The following is a 19,684-nucleotide window of genomic DNA, read 5'->3' on the forward strand; positions in this document are numbered from 1 at the left end:
CAGTCTAGTAATTAGTATATTGTGATTAAGATAAAACGAATAAGTGGAACAATATTTCATTAATCCTCTTGATTAAAATCTCCTTTTTGGTCTCAAGCCTTTCAGAAAGTTGTTCCCCTCTTATCGCAACATTCTCTCCAACTTTCCTGCAGACATTGTAGCTGAGATGAAGGGCCAAATTCAGAAGTGATCTTGTAGCTTCCACCACCTTATGTATTGTACCATCAGTTATTTTTATTATTTTTATGAAGAGCTTATTTATTTCTTTGAAAATTGTGCTTCAAAATTGATGTTATATGGCTCTAAGAAGGGAGTCTGCGCTAGTGTAACTTGCTGTGGGACTGTAAGGTTTGAGGGTAGACAATAAAGAAATGAGGGGCTACTTTATATTGCACCCTGCTGTTTGTTGTATTTCCAGCCCTTCTACAAGTAGGCTACACTCACTTTGACTCCCTTGCACTCACTTATAGCATCTTGCACATCACCTCAGAATTTGGTCTGATGACAATTTTTTAGGGTAGTCCATGCTGGGATTCAGATGGATTCCATAGTGGAGACAAGCTAGCGAGATATTTACTCTTGGAAAAACTATCTAGCTGTGGTTTTCCTTCACCTTAGTTGGTATACCAGCTTGTTGTCAGTAAGTGATAGTTCCTGGGGTATCCCTGTTTGTTTATTTATATGTTTGTCTCCAAGTATCTTTAGTTACAAGGTACAAACACCAAGACTTGGCATCCAGTATGTTCCCTGTTAAATACTAGATAGTCCATTTGTAAGATGAGCATGAACCTGTTGAGAGGTCAGAGTAGTATTCCTGCCTTGCAATTGTTAAGGCATGTAGGGTAAGGGGCAAGTCTGTGTAAAAACACAGAGAATGGATTTGAGCTTCTGAGCATAGGATGGCAGGCCAGGGTGAAAAAGACAAAGTAGTTTGGTTTTGGAAACCGAAGTGTTGACATAATTAAACACTACTTTGTAATCAGGATCTTGCCTGCTAAAGCAAAATTAGCAAACGCACTGTGTATGAAACTCTTAATCTGGAGTCTCTGGATCACAGCTACAATTTGTTCTGAAATAGTAATTCTCAAGGGAAGAAATGCATTTGAATGAATTACTGTAAGTATTCGTTTCCCCTGATGAAGGGGTATTCTCTTCTACTGAAATATTTTGGGGGGATGGGAAGGAATCCCAACCTTATTTAAAACCACTGACTGCACTGTATTGTAAGCATGACTGTTTCATGCATGGCAATTTCTCCACTCATTTCTGTTTTAACTCACGTTCAATATGCAATAATTTTTTTAAATGTGCTTAGTGAAATATAATATTTTTCAGTCTTCTCTCCCTTTTGAAGCAGATTTTTTTTATTTACACCCTCATCTGTGCTCTCAATGCCCTATTGTGGAGTCCTATTATTGCCTGCCTAAAATACCTTCACCTGAAAACTAAGAGAGCAATGTCACTGATACTTCTGGCTTTAATCAAGATGTTCTCCCTATTGCCCTGGTGGATTTTAGCCTAATAAATAGTAAGCTTTTCGGGCGAGAGCCTGTTGTCTCGATCATGTTACAGCATTAAGCATATTATTGACTTTTAATAAATAATAATGGAGCTGATAAGAATTTGTTGTATAATAGTCTAAATTTTCTGCAGTGCAGTACTGAACCTTTTTATTTAAAATAGCTATATTGGGTCACATTTGGTATAATGTTGCTTTCGTGGAAATAAGACCAGTACTTCTACACCATCAATAAATCTCAAAGCACTTTACCAAGAAGGGTAAAGGTTATTGTCCCTGTCGTTACAATGGAGTGGGATACATAAACACCTTATCAGTAAAACTGAGAGACTGAGGTCATACAATGAGTCCATGGCAGAGCCAAGAATAGAACTCAAATGTATTCTTATTTAACAGTTACATTGCAATAGGGCTGGTAGGCCTCAGCAAGGTTGGGGCCTATCCAAACATAGTAAGTGATAATCCCTGCCCCTAAGAGCTCTCTTGACTCCCAGTCTGCTGCCCTAGCCACTGGATGTGGGTTCAGTTTCAGCCTATATTCTGAAAGCAAGAAGCCTGAAATGCCTCATGCCATTTTTTAATCAGGCAAATGCCTGGTCTCTGTAGGAACTATTCTGTGAATCCTCCTCTCTAATCTTCCCCACTGGGAAAGCCAAAGTATTTTGTTTTTTAAACATACAGCATGTTGTTTGCTCTTGCTCTCCATTGACGTAGGCACTTGTAGTATAAGTGTGTTTGCTGCCTGCTGTGCTTTAAAAATAACCTTTTATTCAGCTACGACTGATTAGCACCTACTGATTTGTTTCAAAACATAACAAAACCCAGTGGCCAACTGTAGCTCTGAAGGATGAATCCTGATACCTTAATATTTAAAGAGACTGTGATGATGCATTATTACAATGAGATGTACTGCACAGTGCTTCCTTCATTCCACAGCTCCCCCTCCCCTGAAATGTCATTGGAAAAAGTAAAGTTATCTCAGTGTGGCAGATGTGCATTCCCTGCACACTGCAGAGCATGGTTCTGTGGGGATCCTTGTGCAGCATTGGATTAGAGACTGGGGATGGTGTGGACACAAGAATATGCAGATCCATAGGCCATTCCCAATCCCTCAAATCCACCACATAAAGGAGATGGGACACGTAAGCTACAGACTACACCACTGAGGCATTAGCAACACCTGTTTAGTGTTCTGTATTTGTGTCCCTCAGATAAAAGTACTAAGGTGTGGAGGAGGGTGATAGCTGAGGGCGTGCGTGTTATGTTATCTTTTTCTTAGTAAAAATGGCCTTCTGGTTTGGGGGTGTGCAGCAAGCGTTTAGTATGAGAGGAATAAAAACCTGATATATATATCTGGTGTTGCCATTCAGGTCTGCTTCTGACTAGGCTAAAACGAGAGAGAGTTACTGCTGCCCTTGTACGTATAATTTCAGAGCCCTTGCAGCTGTTGCCGGTTCGGCTAAGCTATTTATCATAACCCTATAAAGACCCAGGTCAAATAATAAAGATTAGCAGATCAGTGTGTCTGGAAATGCTGGCCTTGGTAGCTGGCCTCGACATGCATCATTTCTGATAATAGCGATAAATCTTTCAGTGAATGAAGTACAGAGCTGTGGGTGAATCCTAAATTGTTTGGAGTGTCAGGGCACTCAGTGTGGAATCACCTCTCTCTCTCTCTCTCTCTCTCCTGTCCCCATGCGTTAATCCCCAGTTGATGAACTTATTTATTTTCAGTCGACTACTGGAAATGGCACAGTTAGTCATTGTTCATGCTGCACTTTTAATTACAGTAGCTTCTGCTATGTATTGGATAGGACACTTGATTGAAAGTCAGGAGGAGAACAGGGCTCTGTTTCCAGTTTGCCATTGATCTGCTGTATGACCTGGGGCAAGTCACTTTACTTTATGCTTCTCATTCTCCTCCAACCCTCGGTCTGTCTTGTCTGTTTATATTGTGTTCTTTGGGACTGGGAATGTCTCTTTCTGTGTGTTTGTACAGTGTTAGTACAATTACTATAATACAGGTTTCAGAGTAGCAGCCGTGTTAGTCTGTATTCGCAAAAAGAAAAGGAGGACTTGTGGCACCTTAGAGACTAACCAATTTATTAGAGCATAAGCTTTCGTGAGCTACAGCTCACTTCCTCAGATGCATATCGTGGAAACTGCAGCAGGCTTTATATATACACAGAGAATATGAAACAATACCTATTCCCACCCCACTGTCCTGCTGGTAATAGCTTATCTAAAGTGATTTCCAGCACAAATCCAGGTTTTCTCACCCTCCACCCCCCCACACAAATTCACTCTCCTGCTGAAATAAATAAAAAATAAAATTATATTTTACTATAATACAAATTATGGTCATAATAATGACTTTTTTATTCCTTAGTTTTATGTGCACACCCATGAAGATTTGGCCCCAAGACAAATTGCCTGTTATCTGTTTTCTATGGTCTAAGACTTTTATACACTTTTACACTTTTTAACTTTAAAAAGGTGATCTGGTGTCAATTCTTGTTTACAGTAGTTTCAAAGGTCATAGTGATTGCATAATGCCTCATTAGTCTATAATGTGCAGTTGGATAATTTCATGCTAAAAGTACCACATTTTTGTGCATAAGAATAGTTCTGAAGTGCCTTCCATCCAAGGGTGTCAGTGTTTTATTAAATATTGATTGAGTGAAGTCCACAACAGTCCCAGGACAGACAGGATGAGCTTTAAAATCATCTAATCTACCATTAAATAAACTTCCCTGTCGAATCTAAAACAAGGAAGTTCAGAGATGGTTGAAATCTTCCATTCCGGCTTTTACACATACCATTGTGCTTAAGCATTATAACACACATGGCACATAGGTCACATACAGTTCTCAGAGTCCCTGCCATACTTCAGCACAATGGCATGAAATAAAGGACAGCTCTTTAAACCCAGATACTTCTCAATAAATGCTGTAAAAAAAACAAAACAGACAAACAAACAAAAACACATAACGTTGTGAGTAATTTGCAATGAAAAGGATGTAATGTGAATATGAAAACAGTGTGGTCTAATTCTATTGTAGGTCAACTGTGTACATAGAGGAAAAAGCTGTAAGCACTCTAGCTTACCTTTGTGATGGTGATGCAAGAACTGGACTGAATGGACTCCAGTTGGCTGTTCAGGCCAGATTAACTGCAGGGAAGACCTCTCATCAGGCTAGCACACAAGGTTGCTCTGTGGATGGAGTTTTTATAACGGAAGACCATGTGAAGGAAGGACTACAGCGATCCCATATCCTGTATGACCAAGCAGGTGAGCGGTTACCCTGAAGGTAGTGCTGTGCAGCAAGGACTGAGGATATACTTGTATATCTTTTGAATTATTTATTTTTTCCCAGCTGTCACTGATTAAAAAACTAGTCTTGAATTGTGGTTCTACTCTGAAAAAAGGTCTGTTTTCCCCTCTTCCCCCCACCCCCCCACTCCCCCCAAAAAAGATATTCTGGTTTCTTATCTCTCTTAATGACCAGATCAGATGTGCTCAGTTTCCAACTTTATTCTAACTGCCAGCCCTACAAACTTGTCCTGAGAACTGAGTAAAGCTGGGCTCTTTCCATTTCACATGTGGGCCAAATTCAGATGAGGTTCACCGAGGCTTATGTTGGCATAAACCTAGGCCCCCTGATGTGGAAAATTTGCCAGAGAGGGCAAGTGACTAAAATCTCTCCTCCATCTGGAGCCTAGAAGAAGCCATTGAAGCCCATTATGTATTTTGCTGCAAGGTAGTAATATAGGTTTGGTCAGGGTTGATGGGGATGCATGGATTTTTTTTCTGGTAAGCATCCAAAAATGCGGTTTCAAATAAACAAAATCATGTGAGTAGTTAAAATGTTGCTGGGAAATTGAGGGAGCAGTTTGCACATTTTTGTCACAGAGCACAGATTCCATTTCAGATACTTTAAGACTTAACCTAATGTTTATTAACCTCAGTTTTTTAAATGTAATTTGGTTGGTTGACCCCAAATCACATGACCTAAAGTGGTGTGCCGGTCTCACAAAAGAGAGCGCCATACAGCGGTGCTGGAACAACTTGTGTAGTGGGGTTGCGGAGAGCCTTTGAACCAAACTATAAACGATGTATATAATGGAAACCACTTCAAGCCAGCACCTCTAGTTCCAGCACCTATCACAGCACATGGTTTCAGTGAAATAGTCCACTGCTCATGTCTTGATGTGGGTGCCTGCAGACTGTCGATCTGGCAGAGGCTGCCAGCTGTGAAACACCAGTGCTCTGAGTCCCTGCCTAATCCCAGAGTGCTGGTTTCTGGAGGCAGGCAAGAGTTGGGAGTCTTTCCAATGCCAGTGAGAGAGACTTTCCTTTCCGCTAACTCTAGGTCTCGTTTGAGCCCTGGAGAAGCATTGTATCAGGGTGATGTGTAAGGCCTGGAATGGAATCGCTGGAATGGCAGAGCAGAGGGTGCTTAGAAATTTAATATGTATACAGCTTCTGCTGTCCAGAAGCACTTTACATATTATATACCAGCAACAACATAACTATTGTAGAGTTTCTAAATGACCTTTAGGCAGGCCAGTGTCAACTAATGTTATGTATTTTGCTTGGTTGGTTTGTTGTTTGGTAGGTGTTTGAGAGAAAAGGATTTTTTTTAATTAACAGTTTATTTTGTGGGGGAGATGGAATGCTTCAGTGGCATTTTTATTCGTTCTGAAAAGTCTTTCAGTGCTCATATTCACAACAAAATGCAGTTTGAAAATCTGAATGGTTCACTTTATTTTTGGAGTTGCTTTATAAGGTAATGAATTTTGTAGTTTGCTAATGTCAGGCCATGTACGTGTAACTGCATGTAAGGATTCCTAATTTGATACCAGCTCTTGCTAAATTAGTGACTTGGCAACACTGTGTGTCTCAAATGCTGGCTATTTGTACCTTTTTATGCCGTATGTGTGGGAATTAGAGATTGAGTATTAAGGATTAGATGAGTTTCTTTATATTTAACGATTTATATGCTAGTGTTTTGGAAATATGTGAATGACACTGCATCTTAGCTTCTGAAAATTATGCCAAGAAAAGTTTGGAAAATGGATTGACTTAATTTTCCAGTAGATCAAATGTAATGGATTATCTGTAATTACACTTACCAAAATTTGTAATGAGAGATTTGTAGGTTTGGGTTTTTTTAAACTTTGTATGGTGCTTTTAAGGTTTCTGTTACAATCTTTGGGTAAAGGACACCCAGCCAGCAACTGATTTGATTGGGGAGAGACACAAGACTAGTGGTAGACAGCCAAAAAAAAAAAAAAGAAAGGAGAGGATATTGTGACAGTAAGGAGACAAATGCCAAATTTCACGTCCCGGGATTCACTAGCGTGGTGTTATACCTTTCCCCACCCTTTATCAATTTGCTATCTCTTTATGGCCCAGTCCTTTGAAATGCTCAACACGTCTTGTGGGGTGTTGAGTGCCCTCAACTTCCAGTCCTCTGTCTGTCTAGTTAGAATGTATCCAGGTGCCATAGTATGTGTCTGTCTGAAGCCACTAGTTCAAATATAAACATATTAGGTCAATTGCTCGTCCCTGAGGTAAATGCACTGGGTTCCATGCAGTTTACCTGTTTGAGTTTATCAGATATTGCCTTTGAAAGATTAACACACAGAGCAAACAATTTTTAAGAGCCCATGATGAATTTTTTAAGAGTCGCAATTTGCCCTCCTGTATCCTCCTCCAACATTTCCCTTCTCCCTAGTCTGTGAAGTGTCATGTATGCTGCTTGACCATTTCCCTCTGTGCTAGCGGTCACTGTAGTTCAGTGACGCTTTAGGTATATAGTGTTCTATTATTGTGGTCTCCCTTTTACTGTGTACTTGCTATCCCTTATCCACAGGCTGGCTACATTCTTCTCTGGCTGAAAAGGGCAGAATATGCGTGCGGCAGGGACTATTGCTTGTTTTGTCTGTACAGTGCCTAGCACAATGAGATGCTGACCTGGTTGAGGTCTCTAGCTGTGACTGTAATGTAAATGTAGAATAGTAGTATGGCCTTTTCTATGCCAACAGGACTTAGTCATCTGCTGTGAAATACATACCTTGTTGTGTTTCAGGGTTTATATACATGTGTGGATTCTCCCCATCTGGTGTTGTATTACAAAGTGAACTCCCATCTAGCAGCCCAAACAGCACACGAAAGCACTTTCATTAGAAAAAGATGGGCAAGTGTGTCGTCTTTACTTATAAGAGACAAAGAGACGCCTCTTCCAAGAGCATGATGCGAGTTCAGCTGCTTGGGTTTATTGCTACCAGCTGAAGTTGAAAGCTTGAGTGCTATGATGGAGCACAGATATGCTGCGTATGTTGGCATGATAATGACTGCATACCAGTGAACTCTGTGTGGAATACTTATTAAAAATAGCTGTCTGCAGGCTTGTATGTTCTAGAAGACCACACTTGTGAGTCTAAAATCCAGATAGAATAACAATATGATGATTACAATAACCATATGGGACATGGGTCCGGTCTTGCGGCCATGGAAGTCTGTGTTTTCCTTTTCAGTTCAATGGCAGAAGGTTACTCAACTATACTCAAACTAACGTGCACCTATGAATGCTAAAGATATGGCCCTGTGGTTGTGAATTTTTGGGGGTAGAGGAGGAAGAGAAATGTAACAGTTGCTTTTATGTGCAGTCAGTTGTCTTAATAATGCATGTTATATTTATGGTATCTGTAAACCAAAGCACACCAGACACTTAGCCAAAAAAAATTGCAGATGATAAGGAAAGTTAAAACACATACCTATTTTTTTAAAAAAACTTGCTAATCAAGTACACACACATTTGTAAATAGAAACTTTCCCTTTCTTAATTTCCCCCTTCTTATTCTTAGTTGTATCCACTTTTGCTTTGCTCAAAAATTCCCGTTCCTCAGTTGTCTCCCTGGGAGAGTTAGTTAGCCAATCTCTATATATTAAACTTTCTTTGCATTTCAATCCTTCTAGCTCCATATGTAATCGCTTTCTTCCCTCCTGAGCTCCCATCCATTTGTCAGTGTCTGTCTGGTAAAGAAAGTGCCTGTAACTGAATCCAGTATTTCAGGATGCAGTTGCACCAGCACTGTAGAGAAAAACTATTTCCTCCAGACTTTGTGATATGACATCTCTATGTATTCATCATAAATTGCATTGGTTTCTTTGTTGATATCTAATACTGCAAATTCACATCTGATTTACTATCTTCTGTCATCTGTAGATCTTTCAGTATTGCATCTTTCCAGGTTTCTCCCTGTCTTAATTGGAAAAAATTGGCACAGGAGTGAAATACTTTCCCTTAATTTTTGCTGTATGTTGTCAGAGATATTGTTCAATTTATGGGAACATAATTGCTAGGCTCCTTTTCTCTTTGTTAGATCAGTAGTACAGTGTTTGTTTTTTGTCCAGTCTTCTGTCACTTCCACAGTTTTCCATGAATATTCAAAAATGGTGGTACAGTAAGCTTGTTGACTAATTCCTTCCCCAGTAATACTCACCAATTGCCTGGAATATGTTTTCCCTTTCTTGGGCCTCATGAATATTCTATATGGCTTTCCTGATTCCTAATTGCCCTAAAATTTATTAATTTTTTCTTATTGAAGACAGATTTTAAAGGAGAACTACAAAAACAATTTTGTTTTTCAGTGTATAAAGAAAAGGTAAAAACTTTAAAAAAAAAAAAAAAAAAAAAAAAAAAAACCTGCTGCATATCAGACACAATATACATGCACAGATTTAGGGTTTTAATCTGGAGTTTTGGCCCATATCTAATTATTACACAGTTTTAAAAAAATCCCTTAAAATGTATTTACCAGTGAAAGCACAAGTAATAAACAAATAGATGTTTTGTGGGTTTGTTCAGTTACATTTCTGTACATAACATGTCTCGCCATTTCTTCCCCCTCTCTAAATAGGTGAAGAGCATTACAACTGTATTTCTGCACTTCATAAATCTATGCGAGGCTCCGATGAAAATGCTTCCCTTTACTGGCTTGCCCGAATGCTTGAAGGTGGTGAGGATCCACTGTATGTGGCAAGAAGGCTGGTGAGATTTGCAAGCGAAGATATAGGTGGGCACCACAATAATAGTACCGGAACATTTTAAAAAATAATATCTAAACATTCTTCAGTTTGCATCAGTTACTTTTGGAAAAATCTGTTTGCTTAAAAAAAACAACAAATCAAAGTCTGTTGCCATAACTAGAGTTCAGGGCTAAACTTTTTCTTTTGCAACAAATGATGATATAATTGACACCTCAGATTAAGTGGGTGACTGCATTCAGTATTCCACTTTTGGTGTTAGTGATCTGATAAACTCTTACAGGAAAAACACAGATCCCTGAATTTTTAAGTTTCAGTAGATAGTTAAATAAAATAAAATTGTTTTGATTAAAAATGTATTTTCATTTGAACGTAAATTATCCAGAGGGTGTTAGGGACACCCATATTTTCTGGTAGTTGAGGAAACTAACTCTATAATAATCACCCTGACTTCAAAGCCTGCTAGCTATTTTCCCAGTTGTAAACACCTTGCTGGCTTATCCGCAGCTGACTGATTCACCAAAACTTCCCTTATGATACTTTACTAAAGATGTGATGTTTGCAGTCTTGGGGAAACCATATACATATATTATCTAAAATAACCTGTTATCTGAAAAAGCCACCCCAAAATAGACATACATACCTTCGCTTTAGTAGCAGAGGTATGACTTCGTAGCGTAGCTGAAGAAAGACAGTACTTGCTGTTTTTAATTTACTCACATATGATCCTTTTTGTTGTAGGACTGGGAGATCCTTTGGCATTAACACAAGCAGTTGCTGCATACCAAGGCTGTCATTTTATTGGAATGCCAGAATGTGAGGTAAGGCTGTCAAACTTGTTTGTATGACCATACGCACATTTTCAACCAGTTTTATTTTGTCTTGTCACTCTTGGTTTCTTTGTATAATATTTAAAACTTTGTACTCTAAGTTAACTATTCTTTTGCTTCTTAATCAGCCAGAAGCAAGAGGAAGTGTTGTTATTATTATTATTATTTATTATTAAACAGTCATAGTGCAATAGCAACTACAGGCCAGACAAGGACCTGGTCCCTGGTGCTACATGCTGTACAAACAAACTAAATGATGGTCCTTGTTCCAAAGAGTTTACAATCTAAAAGTGAAGTAATATTGTTCTCCCTCTGTTTTGCAGGTCATACTAGCCCAATGTGTAGTCTACTTTGCTAGAGCACCCAAGTCTATTGAGGTGTACAGTGCATACAGCAATGTCAAAGCATGTTTGAGAAACCACCAGGGACCACTTCCACCAGTTCCACTGCACTTGAGAAATGCTCCAACCAGGCTCATGAAGGACTTGGGCTATGGTAAAGATTATAAATATAACCCGATGTACAAGGAACCTGCAGAGCAAGAATATCTGCCTGAAGCACTGAAAGGAGTGGACTTTTTTAAGGGACGAAAAACGTAATAGTCTTACTGTGACTTTATTAATAAAGTTTTTGGTTTTTTGCAATTGGATTGAAAATCTCTTCTTACTTCAGACATGTGCCTCCTGGGCTGACATGATGAAACTATTGGGCCCATGATGACACTGTTGTCCTTCTGTTTTGTAAACATTTTAGAGGATGTTTTTAAAACAATCTACAGTTGCACAAATTAGGAAACCAAAGGTGGCTTTTATTAACTTAATAACATTTTGTGGTTGAAGCAACATGGCTTTTGCCCTTTAAGGAAAATAAATGTAATACTGAGGAGAACAGACTACAACTGTCAGAACAACACAATGAAGGAATATTATATATTTTAAAAGCCACCTTAATTTACTTCATATTTTGAGGATGCTATTTTAAAAAGAAACTGAAATTGCACAGAGTAAAATATAAAATCCTATGGTAAAACAAAATGTATTTACAATATAATGCTCATTATACTGTGTTCTAAACTGTTTTTGATATGGCAAGATGTCATAAATCAATAAAACTGTTACAAAATTATTGTAAGTTATTTATATGTATGTGTGTGAAATCTTGTTATGGTAGTGATGGAGTTCTTAACATTATTCTGGTGTTTTTTATTTCTAATAACCAGCTTCTATAGCAAATTCAAATCATTTGCTGGTTGACTAATTGAGGTTGAAAGTAGAATGACCACATCATGTTGAAAAATAACTGACATTTTACTTGTAGCTCTCTTTATTTTGTTTTTGATAATGTGATGCTTTCTTTAAATATAGCTTTTTGAGATGCAAGACCCTATAATACTAAATTATCTGCTAAATACTTCCAGTCTTGCTCAAGAGTTTCCAATAGCCTCGAGTCAAGATAGTTGGGAGGCACAGATTTGACTTGTCTTATGATCGGAATGGAATGGCAACTGTCTGTCTTGAAAGACAATGGTTTAACTATATCAAAACAGTTCAGTTTCTGTGTGCACTCCTGCAACATCGTGAGTGGCTAAAAAGTCCAATTCTCGAGCAACAGTCCTTGCCACAGATAATGCATGCATAAGGGGCATGGCCAGAAAATGAAGCTGGAGCATGACTGGTGTTTGAGGCCTGTTGCGCTTTCCTCTTTGCTCTCCTCACTTTCACTCTCTTTGGTCTCTCTGACTTCCTGGTACAGCCTTTCAGTATGGGCTGTTGCTAGCTGCGTCTTCCCAGTTGGTGGTGTCAATGTTTCTGGCAGTTGCCTTAGTGCAACAGTGATGGATAATTGATCTACTGGCATAGATGCAAAAGAACTTGCAGTCTTGAGTGACCTGTGCTAATGTCTTGCCAGCAACTCTAAGGAGAGAGATTCCCCTGTAGCTGTTGCAATCATTTTGATCTCCTTTGGTTTTTGTACAATGTTGTGATGGTGGCATTCTTCATGCCTTGTGGCACACCTCCTTCCCTCCAACAGGCAAACAGAACATTGGCAGATATTTAAGCACAATCTGTCCTCCTTGTTTCACTATGTCACCTGGAATTCCATCTTTTCTTGTCACCTTTCCTGGGAAGTGATTGCCTTTTCAAGCTCATTCATAGATGATTCTATATCTAGCTCTTCGATAATCTGGACTCTGGGGATCACATTTAGTGCTTCTTCCGAAACAGTGATTTCACGTGCATAGAGTTTGTGATAGTGTTCCATCCAGCATAGCATCTGTTTGCTTCTGTCAACAATATGTTTCCATTAAGAGATTTGAGCAGGACAGCCTTCTTGGCTGAAGGATATATTGCTTGGTTGAATCCATCATACATACCTCTTAGCTCTCCATTTTCAAAGGACATTTTTACCTTCTCTCACAGTTTGATCCAGTGTCATCGTGCACATTGCCTTGTTGTTCATTGCAATGCGTTCTTGGCCAGCCTGAGGTTAGCACTTATCTCAGGAGAGGAGTTCATTTTGTGGTAAAGATATGCTGTGCATTTTGTTTCAATAACTGGAAGTATTTCTCAGAGTATGCTGCTAACCAGTCTTTATCTTCTACAGTCTTTTTACCAAAAGCCAAAGTTGCAGTTATATATGGATATTCATTCTGACTGTGTTCCATGCTACATCAGCATTCAGGGAAAATGGAATCAATGACATAGCTTCCCTGAGATTTGCAATGAATTGAAGACACCTTGTTTGGTCTTTTGAGCTGATACTGTATAGGTGGCAGTGGTGTTCAGTACAATGAATTTTCCATAGTAAAAGCCTTATTTTGCAGCACAGCCCAGACTTCACTGTGAAAACTGCAAGTATGGAGAACATCCTGTAGGTGTTTTCTACAGGTGACAGTTAAATCCAGTTGGTGCCAGTGTTCAAATCTGAGGTGTCTCCATGACCAGCACTGGCAACGACCATCTTGGAAGTAGGTGTTGATGTCACTGGACAAGATAGCACTCACAACAGACTCTGCTTCAACTGAAGCAGAATCAGACTTTATTTCAAAAAGCACAACACAGCACTTAGCGAGTAGGGAGTCAGGCTGCTGCTGGGTTTGGCAGACACAGACTGGCACTTGTTGAGTTCTTATATAGCCTGCGTGGGCAGTTTCTTGTGGATGATGACGAACCAGGGTAAGCCAAATTACTTCAGTGACGGGCCTTGCACAGGCTGCATAAGTTCCTTACAGTTTGCAATGCACAGCCCCCAGTGAGTGCAGAGCTCCTGTGGTCTTTGCCCATTGTGGTTCATTTTTTCCCTCTCTGTGGTGGCCAGTGCATAGTGGCCCTATCTCATGAGCTGAGCCGATTCTAGTGTTGAAATCTCCCAGTGGTAGCCTTTTGGTAATGCTCTCAAGTTGCTGACGGAGCAAGTCCTTCTGTTCACAGATGAAAGTATTGGGGTATATATCCTGATTTTAGCAAAGCCACCTGTGGTAGATATTCTTAATGCTATGATGCATTTTGATGTTGTAACAAGACATTTGCCCCTGGATGCTAATGAATTTTTAACTGCCAAACCTATCCTGTGCTCACAGCAGTCTTGTTTGATTTTTCCATGCCTGAAAAAATTGTACTGCATCTCGTGTAGAGAACCTGTCATCTAGTCTGGTTTCAGATAGAGGGGCTACATCAGTCAGGTTTCTTCAGCTTGCAGTCTGTGATGGTGGACTTCATAGGGTCATTGGCATATCGTGTACTTTGTCCTCACATTCCAACAAGCAAGTTTAAAGAGGGCGACCATTGTACCTGAACCTGCTGCATATATGCCTAGGCAGAAATAAATAAGGAGGCAGAAGCTCGTCTTAAGACCAAAACCCCTCTTGGTGATACTGACTGAGCCCAAAAGCTTGGAGGCTGAGACATTTGGAAGCCAACACATCTACAGGAGATGTCGGACGATAGAGCTGACTTGCAGGGCCAACCGCCTGATGTTTTCTGCGCTAGAGATTTCTCCCCTAGCCTTTATGTAGACACACAGTTGCTGCAAGGCAACATCGCTAGATGGAGTTACTCCTTTGTGGATACTGCCCTTCACTCCAATGTGTATCTGGCATATTGCCCACCACTCAGTGTCTCACAATAACAGACTAAGAATTCTGACATTTAAATTAAGGGATTTCATCATTTTCACATGTGACCATAGGCATATATTGACTTTCATTTTAAAGCCAGAAGGGATCGATATGATCATCTACTCTCACCTCCTGAACAACACAGGCCATCAAGCAATTTGTGCAGGGGAAGGAATATTTGGACCTTAACAGTGTCCCTTTATTTACATATTGCCTCTTCCAAACTTTTTATATAAAATTGTGGCAATGCATCTCTATCACCACGTCAGCCTCAACAGTTCTCACTCTGTCAGCAGGCTGGGGGTGGGGGCTGTGGCTGGATTAAATCAGTCCTTCTCTAGGGGTTTATAATTCTTAACAGTAGTTTATATACAGTTTTCACAAGCTAGGCCTCAGAGTTGGCCTGAATTGCTTCCTTAAGCATAACTTCTAACACAAATTCATTTCCTTGCTCCCACCAGAGCACTGATCCTTCTTATGCTGGCTCCTGGTCCTCAACCCCTCCTCAAACCATAGTAAACTCAGTATTTCCCCAGTAGGGAGGCGAACGGCTCTCCCCCTAGGTGGAACCTTTTCTCCCTGCCATCCTTCCGCAGCTTGTTTCTTGTCCCTGCTCTCCTCTCTCTCCCATGGGAAGAGGTTTTTAAAGGTCACCAGCAAGTCCTTAATTGGGCTCAGGTGTTACTCTAATTAACCTGAGGTAACCTCTTATCAGTGCATAGAGAAAAGGGCTTTAACTCCTGTAGCTGTCAGGTCTGACTTTGTCACACTATATACAGGAATCGTATAGCCAGCTATCTGGTGAAATGCTGGCAACTGTTAAATAGAGCATAACACTACTACACATCCATGTTGGGTAGCTGAAGAGAACTTACTCAATTGGAGTGAGAGAAGGAAACGAAATTGGAAGGATTTTATTATGCATACACAAACTGGGCATGGACACAATGCTAAATTGCCCTCACCTTGTGAAAGTGCCATGAAATAGTTTGGCCAGGACTTGTATGAAGTCTCCACTGAAAGATACCACTTTCAATAGTATAATGCATCAGTAACATGAGTCAGTCTAGGTTCAAGACTGACTCAAAAGAGCAAAATCTACTGAATCGTTACAATGATTCCTGTATTACCTGGATTTTCCTTGGAGGTCTATCCAAGTACAGAGTCACACTGCCCCTGCTTAGCTTGAGAGATTTGATGAGAGAACAACTCCTAGTGAAAAATCTGAAGGCTATGAGTAATTGTATGTGTTTCATCAAAAGCTAAGAACTTAAATCCTGAGCTGCATGGGAGGCTAATGAAAACTAAGTTCAACAACCATACACTACACAAAACCATACTGGCAGATTATCTTTAATTCCTGAAAGGGTTAGTGGCCAAATTTTATAATAAATTTATGATGCATCCAATATTATATGACCAGATCATTGAACAAGAATGTCAATCTCAGCAACTTCACTTTAAATACTCCATCTCATTTTAACAAAATAGCATTATAGTGGTTATGGCACAGTTGCATCCTTTTGTAGTTTTATCCTTTTGATGGTTTCATTAGCAGTTTTCACAGGTTACTGTTGATGAAGAGCAGGAAGCTGTTTTTTTTTTTTCTGTTCTGAACATTGGGGACATAGCTTGGGTAGTCTTGGGTTTGAGACTGCTGTGTCAGTTGTGACCTGGGAAGCGCAAAATGAACAAGTGCTGTTTTCCCAGTGAATTCTGTGCCATGGAGAGAGAACGTGGGTCAGAAAAATCCAGGCCTTCCATTATTGCTGTTTATATTTTGACATGTCTAATTGACCAGAAAGCTGAGAGATCTCTTCTTTAATTTTCTCAGATGTAAAGATTTCCCCTTCAGTTTTTGTCATAAATAGTATAGAGGCAGATGATGATGCCATCATTCACACTGAAATGTTCCTCATGCTGTGAATAGTCCCAGTGACAGGATTGTGTCCTTAATTTTTTTTTTTATGAAGTTCCCTTTCTGGATGTGCTAGTAATACGGACTCACTCAACCTGGCTTAGTCTACTCCACAGCTGTTTGGATGTGGAATGATTCTTTCCTCCTCCGATTGCATATAATAGAATTGAACTTCATACTAATTATCAATGACTCCTGCATGCAGCAAGGCCAGCCTTCGTAGAGAGAAATATCTGTGTACAAGGGCCATGCTTTGGATTTGACCTCCTGTGGATCAAGTCATTTAATAAAGAATTCCTTTCCTGTAAAGGTTTTTTGCCTAATAACTTGTTTCTGTGATTTGGACTTTGTCAACATTAAGACAATTCATACCAGTGTGACTCTGAAGTGAGCTTCACCAGTGCAGCTTGTCTGCTTTAGGGGTTTGCTGGCATAAGTACATTGATACTAATATTGTTACAATGGAATGCATTTCCTTAATGCAGACAGAGCCTAAGTTATGACAGCATCTCTCACAATGAGATGCTTCTTACACCTGTTTTGAAGGGGATAAGAATTCCAATCTCCTTTGATCAGAAATTTAACTGAGAATGTTCAGATCTCAAAAGAGGGAGGACATGCACCTGCTTATGTCCCCCAAAGATGTCAGAGAGGCTGTAACAAGTCATTGTGCTGTCACCAAGAAGGCCACTGAGCGTAGATTTTACTTATAATTCAAGATTAACTCCTCCTGCCCTTGCTGTCCCATCTCAAAAATATATATAGTGGAATTGGAAAAGGTTCAGAAAAGGGCAACAAAAATAATTGGGGGTATGGACCAGTTGCCGTGTGAGGAGAGATTAATAAGACTGGGACTTTTCAGCTAGGAAAAGAGATGACTAAGGGGGAATATGATAGAGGTCTATAAAATCATGACTGGTGTGGAGAAAGTAAATAAGGAAGTGATATTTACTCCTCATAACACAAGAACTAGGAATCACCAAATGAAATTAATAGGCAGCAGGTTTAAAACAAACAAAAGGAAGGGGTTTTTTTTTCTTCACATAGTGCAGTCTTTGGAACTCTTTGCCAGAGGATGTTGTGAAGGCCAAGACCATAATGGTTCAAAAAAGAACTAGATAAATTCATGGAGGATAGGTCCATCAATGGCTATTAGCCAGGATGGGCAGGGATGGTATCCCTAGGCTCTGTTTGCCAGAAGCTGGGAATGGGTTTCAGGGGATGGATCACTTTGATGATTACATGTTCTGTTCATTCCCTCTGGGGCATCTGGCATTGGCGACTGTCAGAAGACAGGATACTGGGCTAGATGGACCTTTGGTCTGACCCAGTATGGTGGTTTTTATGTTCTTTTCTTTTGTATTATACTTGTTAATCACATAAGAAAGATATAAGAAAATATTAGCATGTTGCTTTGTACTCTGGGGAAAAAGCTTGTAGCTTCTCCTTTTTGGGGGTGTTAAATATATGATTCAATGAAAACCCACTGTTGCCTCTTTGTAATATTTCATGCAAAGATTAAAAACAAATGACAACAAAAAAGGGATGGCCATATGCCACACCATGAAGATAAATGGTAAAAGATAAAGCATTTGACAAGGTAAGACTGTTGGAAGCAGTATTAAACCCCTTGCTTCTGTTCCATGCCATATGTGTGCTGCAACCCAGCCATCTGGTGGACAGCTACCGGGAATGCCAGGACTCCGTAGCTATGGAATCAACCATGGAACTTTTAGCTCTTTATATGCATTTGAACATACAAGAGAAGATAAATGGGTAGGGTTCCAATTCAGCAAGATACCTGAGCAGATGCATAACTTTAAGCATGTAATTACATTGATGTTAATAGAATTAGTCATATGCTTAAAACTACTTTGCTGAATCAGGGCCAAAACCCTATGTAACCCTTTAAAAATATAGGGGATAATATTACAAAAAGGGCACTTATTATACAGATCTCTTAGGTGTTTGTAGGAGGCCGAGGGCCAGATCCTATAAACTTTTACTCATGGAAGTACTTACTCAAAAGAGCAGGCCCATTTACTACAATGGCACTGCTTACTAACATTTGGACAGCTTCTATAAGTAAAAGTTGGCAAGACCATGCCCTTATTTATTAAAGGAGGAACGGCGAGCACAAATCAAGTTTGTTCCACCTATTTCAAAGGCTATTTAGGTATCTGCAGGCATCTATTGAATAGCCTGTAAACTAAAGGCAAAAATGCTTCAATTTTGGTGTTTTACATTAATTTTTTTTAACCTCTCCTCTGTGTAAAACTACATACACACTTGTACAATGAACATTTTCATTTTTTTCCCTAAGAGATAGCGTCAGCATAACTATTGTTTTAAAATGTGCCAGATAACTATTGTCCCTTCCCCGCCCCTTCAGGAAAACAAATGAACCCCAAAATAAGTAGAGCTGAGTCATGTAAAGGCATTTTTCCTTACAACTGTACAAGAAACCAGTGTTGTTAATGCTAACCCAACTCACAGGTGAAAAGGGTTAGCTAATGCAGGCTGAACTATTCTGACATATAGGTTTCTTTACTCAACTGGTTCCCTTAAAATAATTAATTCAGTTTTCTTAGCTTAAAACAAGTTGAGTAAAGGAGCCTCTATGTGCCTGACCAAAGCTCAGACTGCATCAGCTAACACTTTTCACCTGTGGCAGTCACAGGGCAACACCACACTGTAGTTTCTTACCTGTTTTAGGGAAAGCTGGTAGCTACATCTATCATCATGGTTGCCTAATGCTTTCCATGATTAGACCCTGTGTTCAGCTACTTATACCTTTGTCAAACGTTGGCCATTGGAGCTGAAATGTTCCATGCTGGGGTGTCTCCCTGTGGCAATTTTCTGGGAATGTTTCAGCAAAAATAGGAGAAAAAAAGTGTTACTTTGCCCATATTAAAGTCTTACAACCCCTTCACTGAGAAGCTATAGTGGCCTCAGACATTGGAGCAAGGACATGAAAATTTGGCAAGAGGCTCTCCCTAGTGGCAGGGATGTGCCTGTGGCTATCCCCATGAAAATTCCTCCAAAATTTGGCCAATTTATAAATCTTTGAAAAACTACAGTTTGCATGTGCTCCATAGAGACTTTGCAGCTATGTTTTCTGATGATTCTGTTTGTACAGGGCTTGCTCCAGCCCAGGGCAGCAAGGATTGATCAGGACTTTCCCTGCAATTGCTCCTTCCAGGACCTGGAGGGGTGGGGGGCACTGTGGCACCAGGTGCAGGAA

The 19,684-nt window shown here is 39.8% G+C and overlaps 1 protein-coding gene across 6 annotated transcripts in view; it reads left to right on the forward strand.

The window, feature by feature from the left end:
• Window positions 1–11,049, forward strand: part of WRNIP1 (WRN helicase interacting protein 1) — a 35,369-nt gene extending 24,320 nt beyond the window's left edge. For all 6 annotated transcript variants that reach the window (XM_084619192.1, XM_084619191.1, XM_084619190.1 and 3 more), the window contains 4 exons: window positions 4,582–4,811; window positions 9,449–9,604; window positions 10,317–10,396; window positions 10,729–11,049. In XM_084619192.1, the coding sequence (XP_084475318.1) occupies window positions 4,582–4,811; window positions 9,449–9,604; window positions 10,317–10,396; window positions 10,729–11,004 (742 nt within the window). In that variant the 3' untranslated portion in view covers window positions 11,005–11,049. The remainder of the gene's footprint in view (window positions 1–4,581; window positions 4,812–9,448; window positions 9,605–10,316; window positions 10,397–10,728) is intronic.
• Window positions 11,050–19,684: the final 8,635 nt, after the last annotated feature.

Source organism: Lepidochelys olivacea (assembly GCF_965140295.1).
Source record: "Lepidochelys olivacea isolate rLepOli2 genome assembly, chromosome: 2".
Taxonomy (NCBI): Eukaryota; Metazoa; Chordata; order Testudines; family Cheloniidae; genus Lepidochelys; species Lepidochelys olivacea.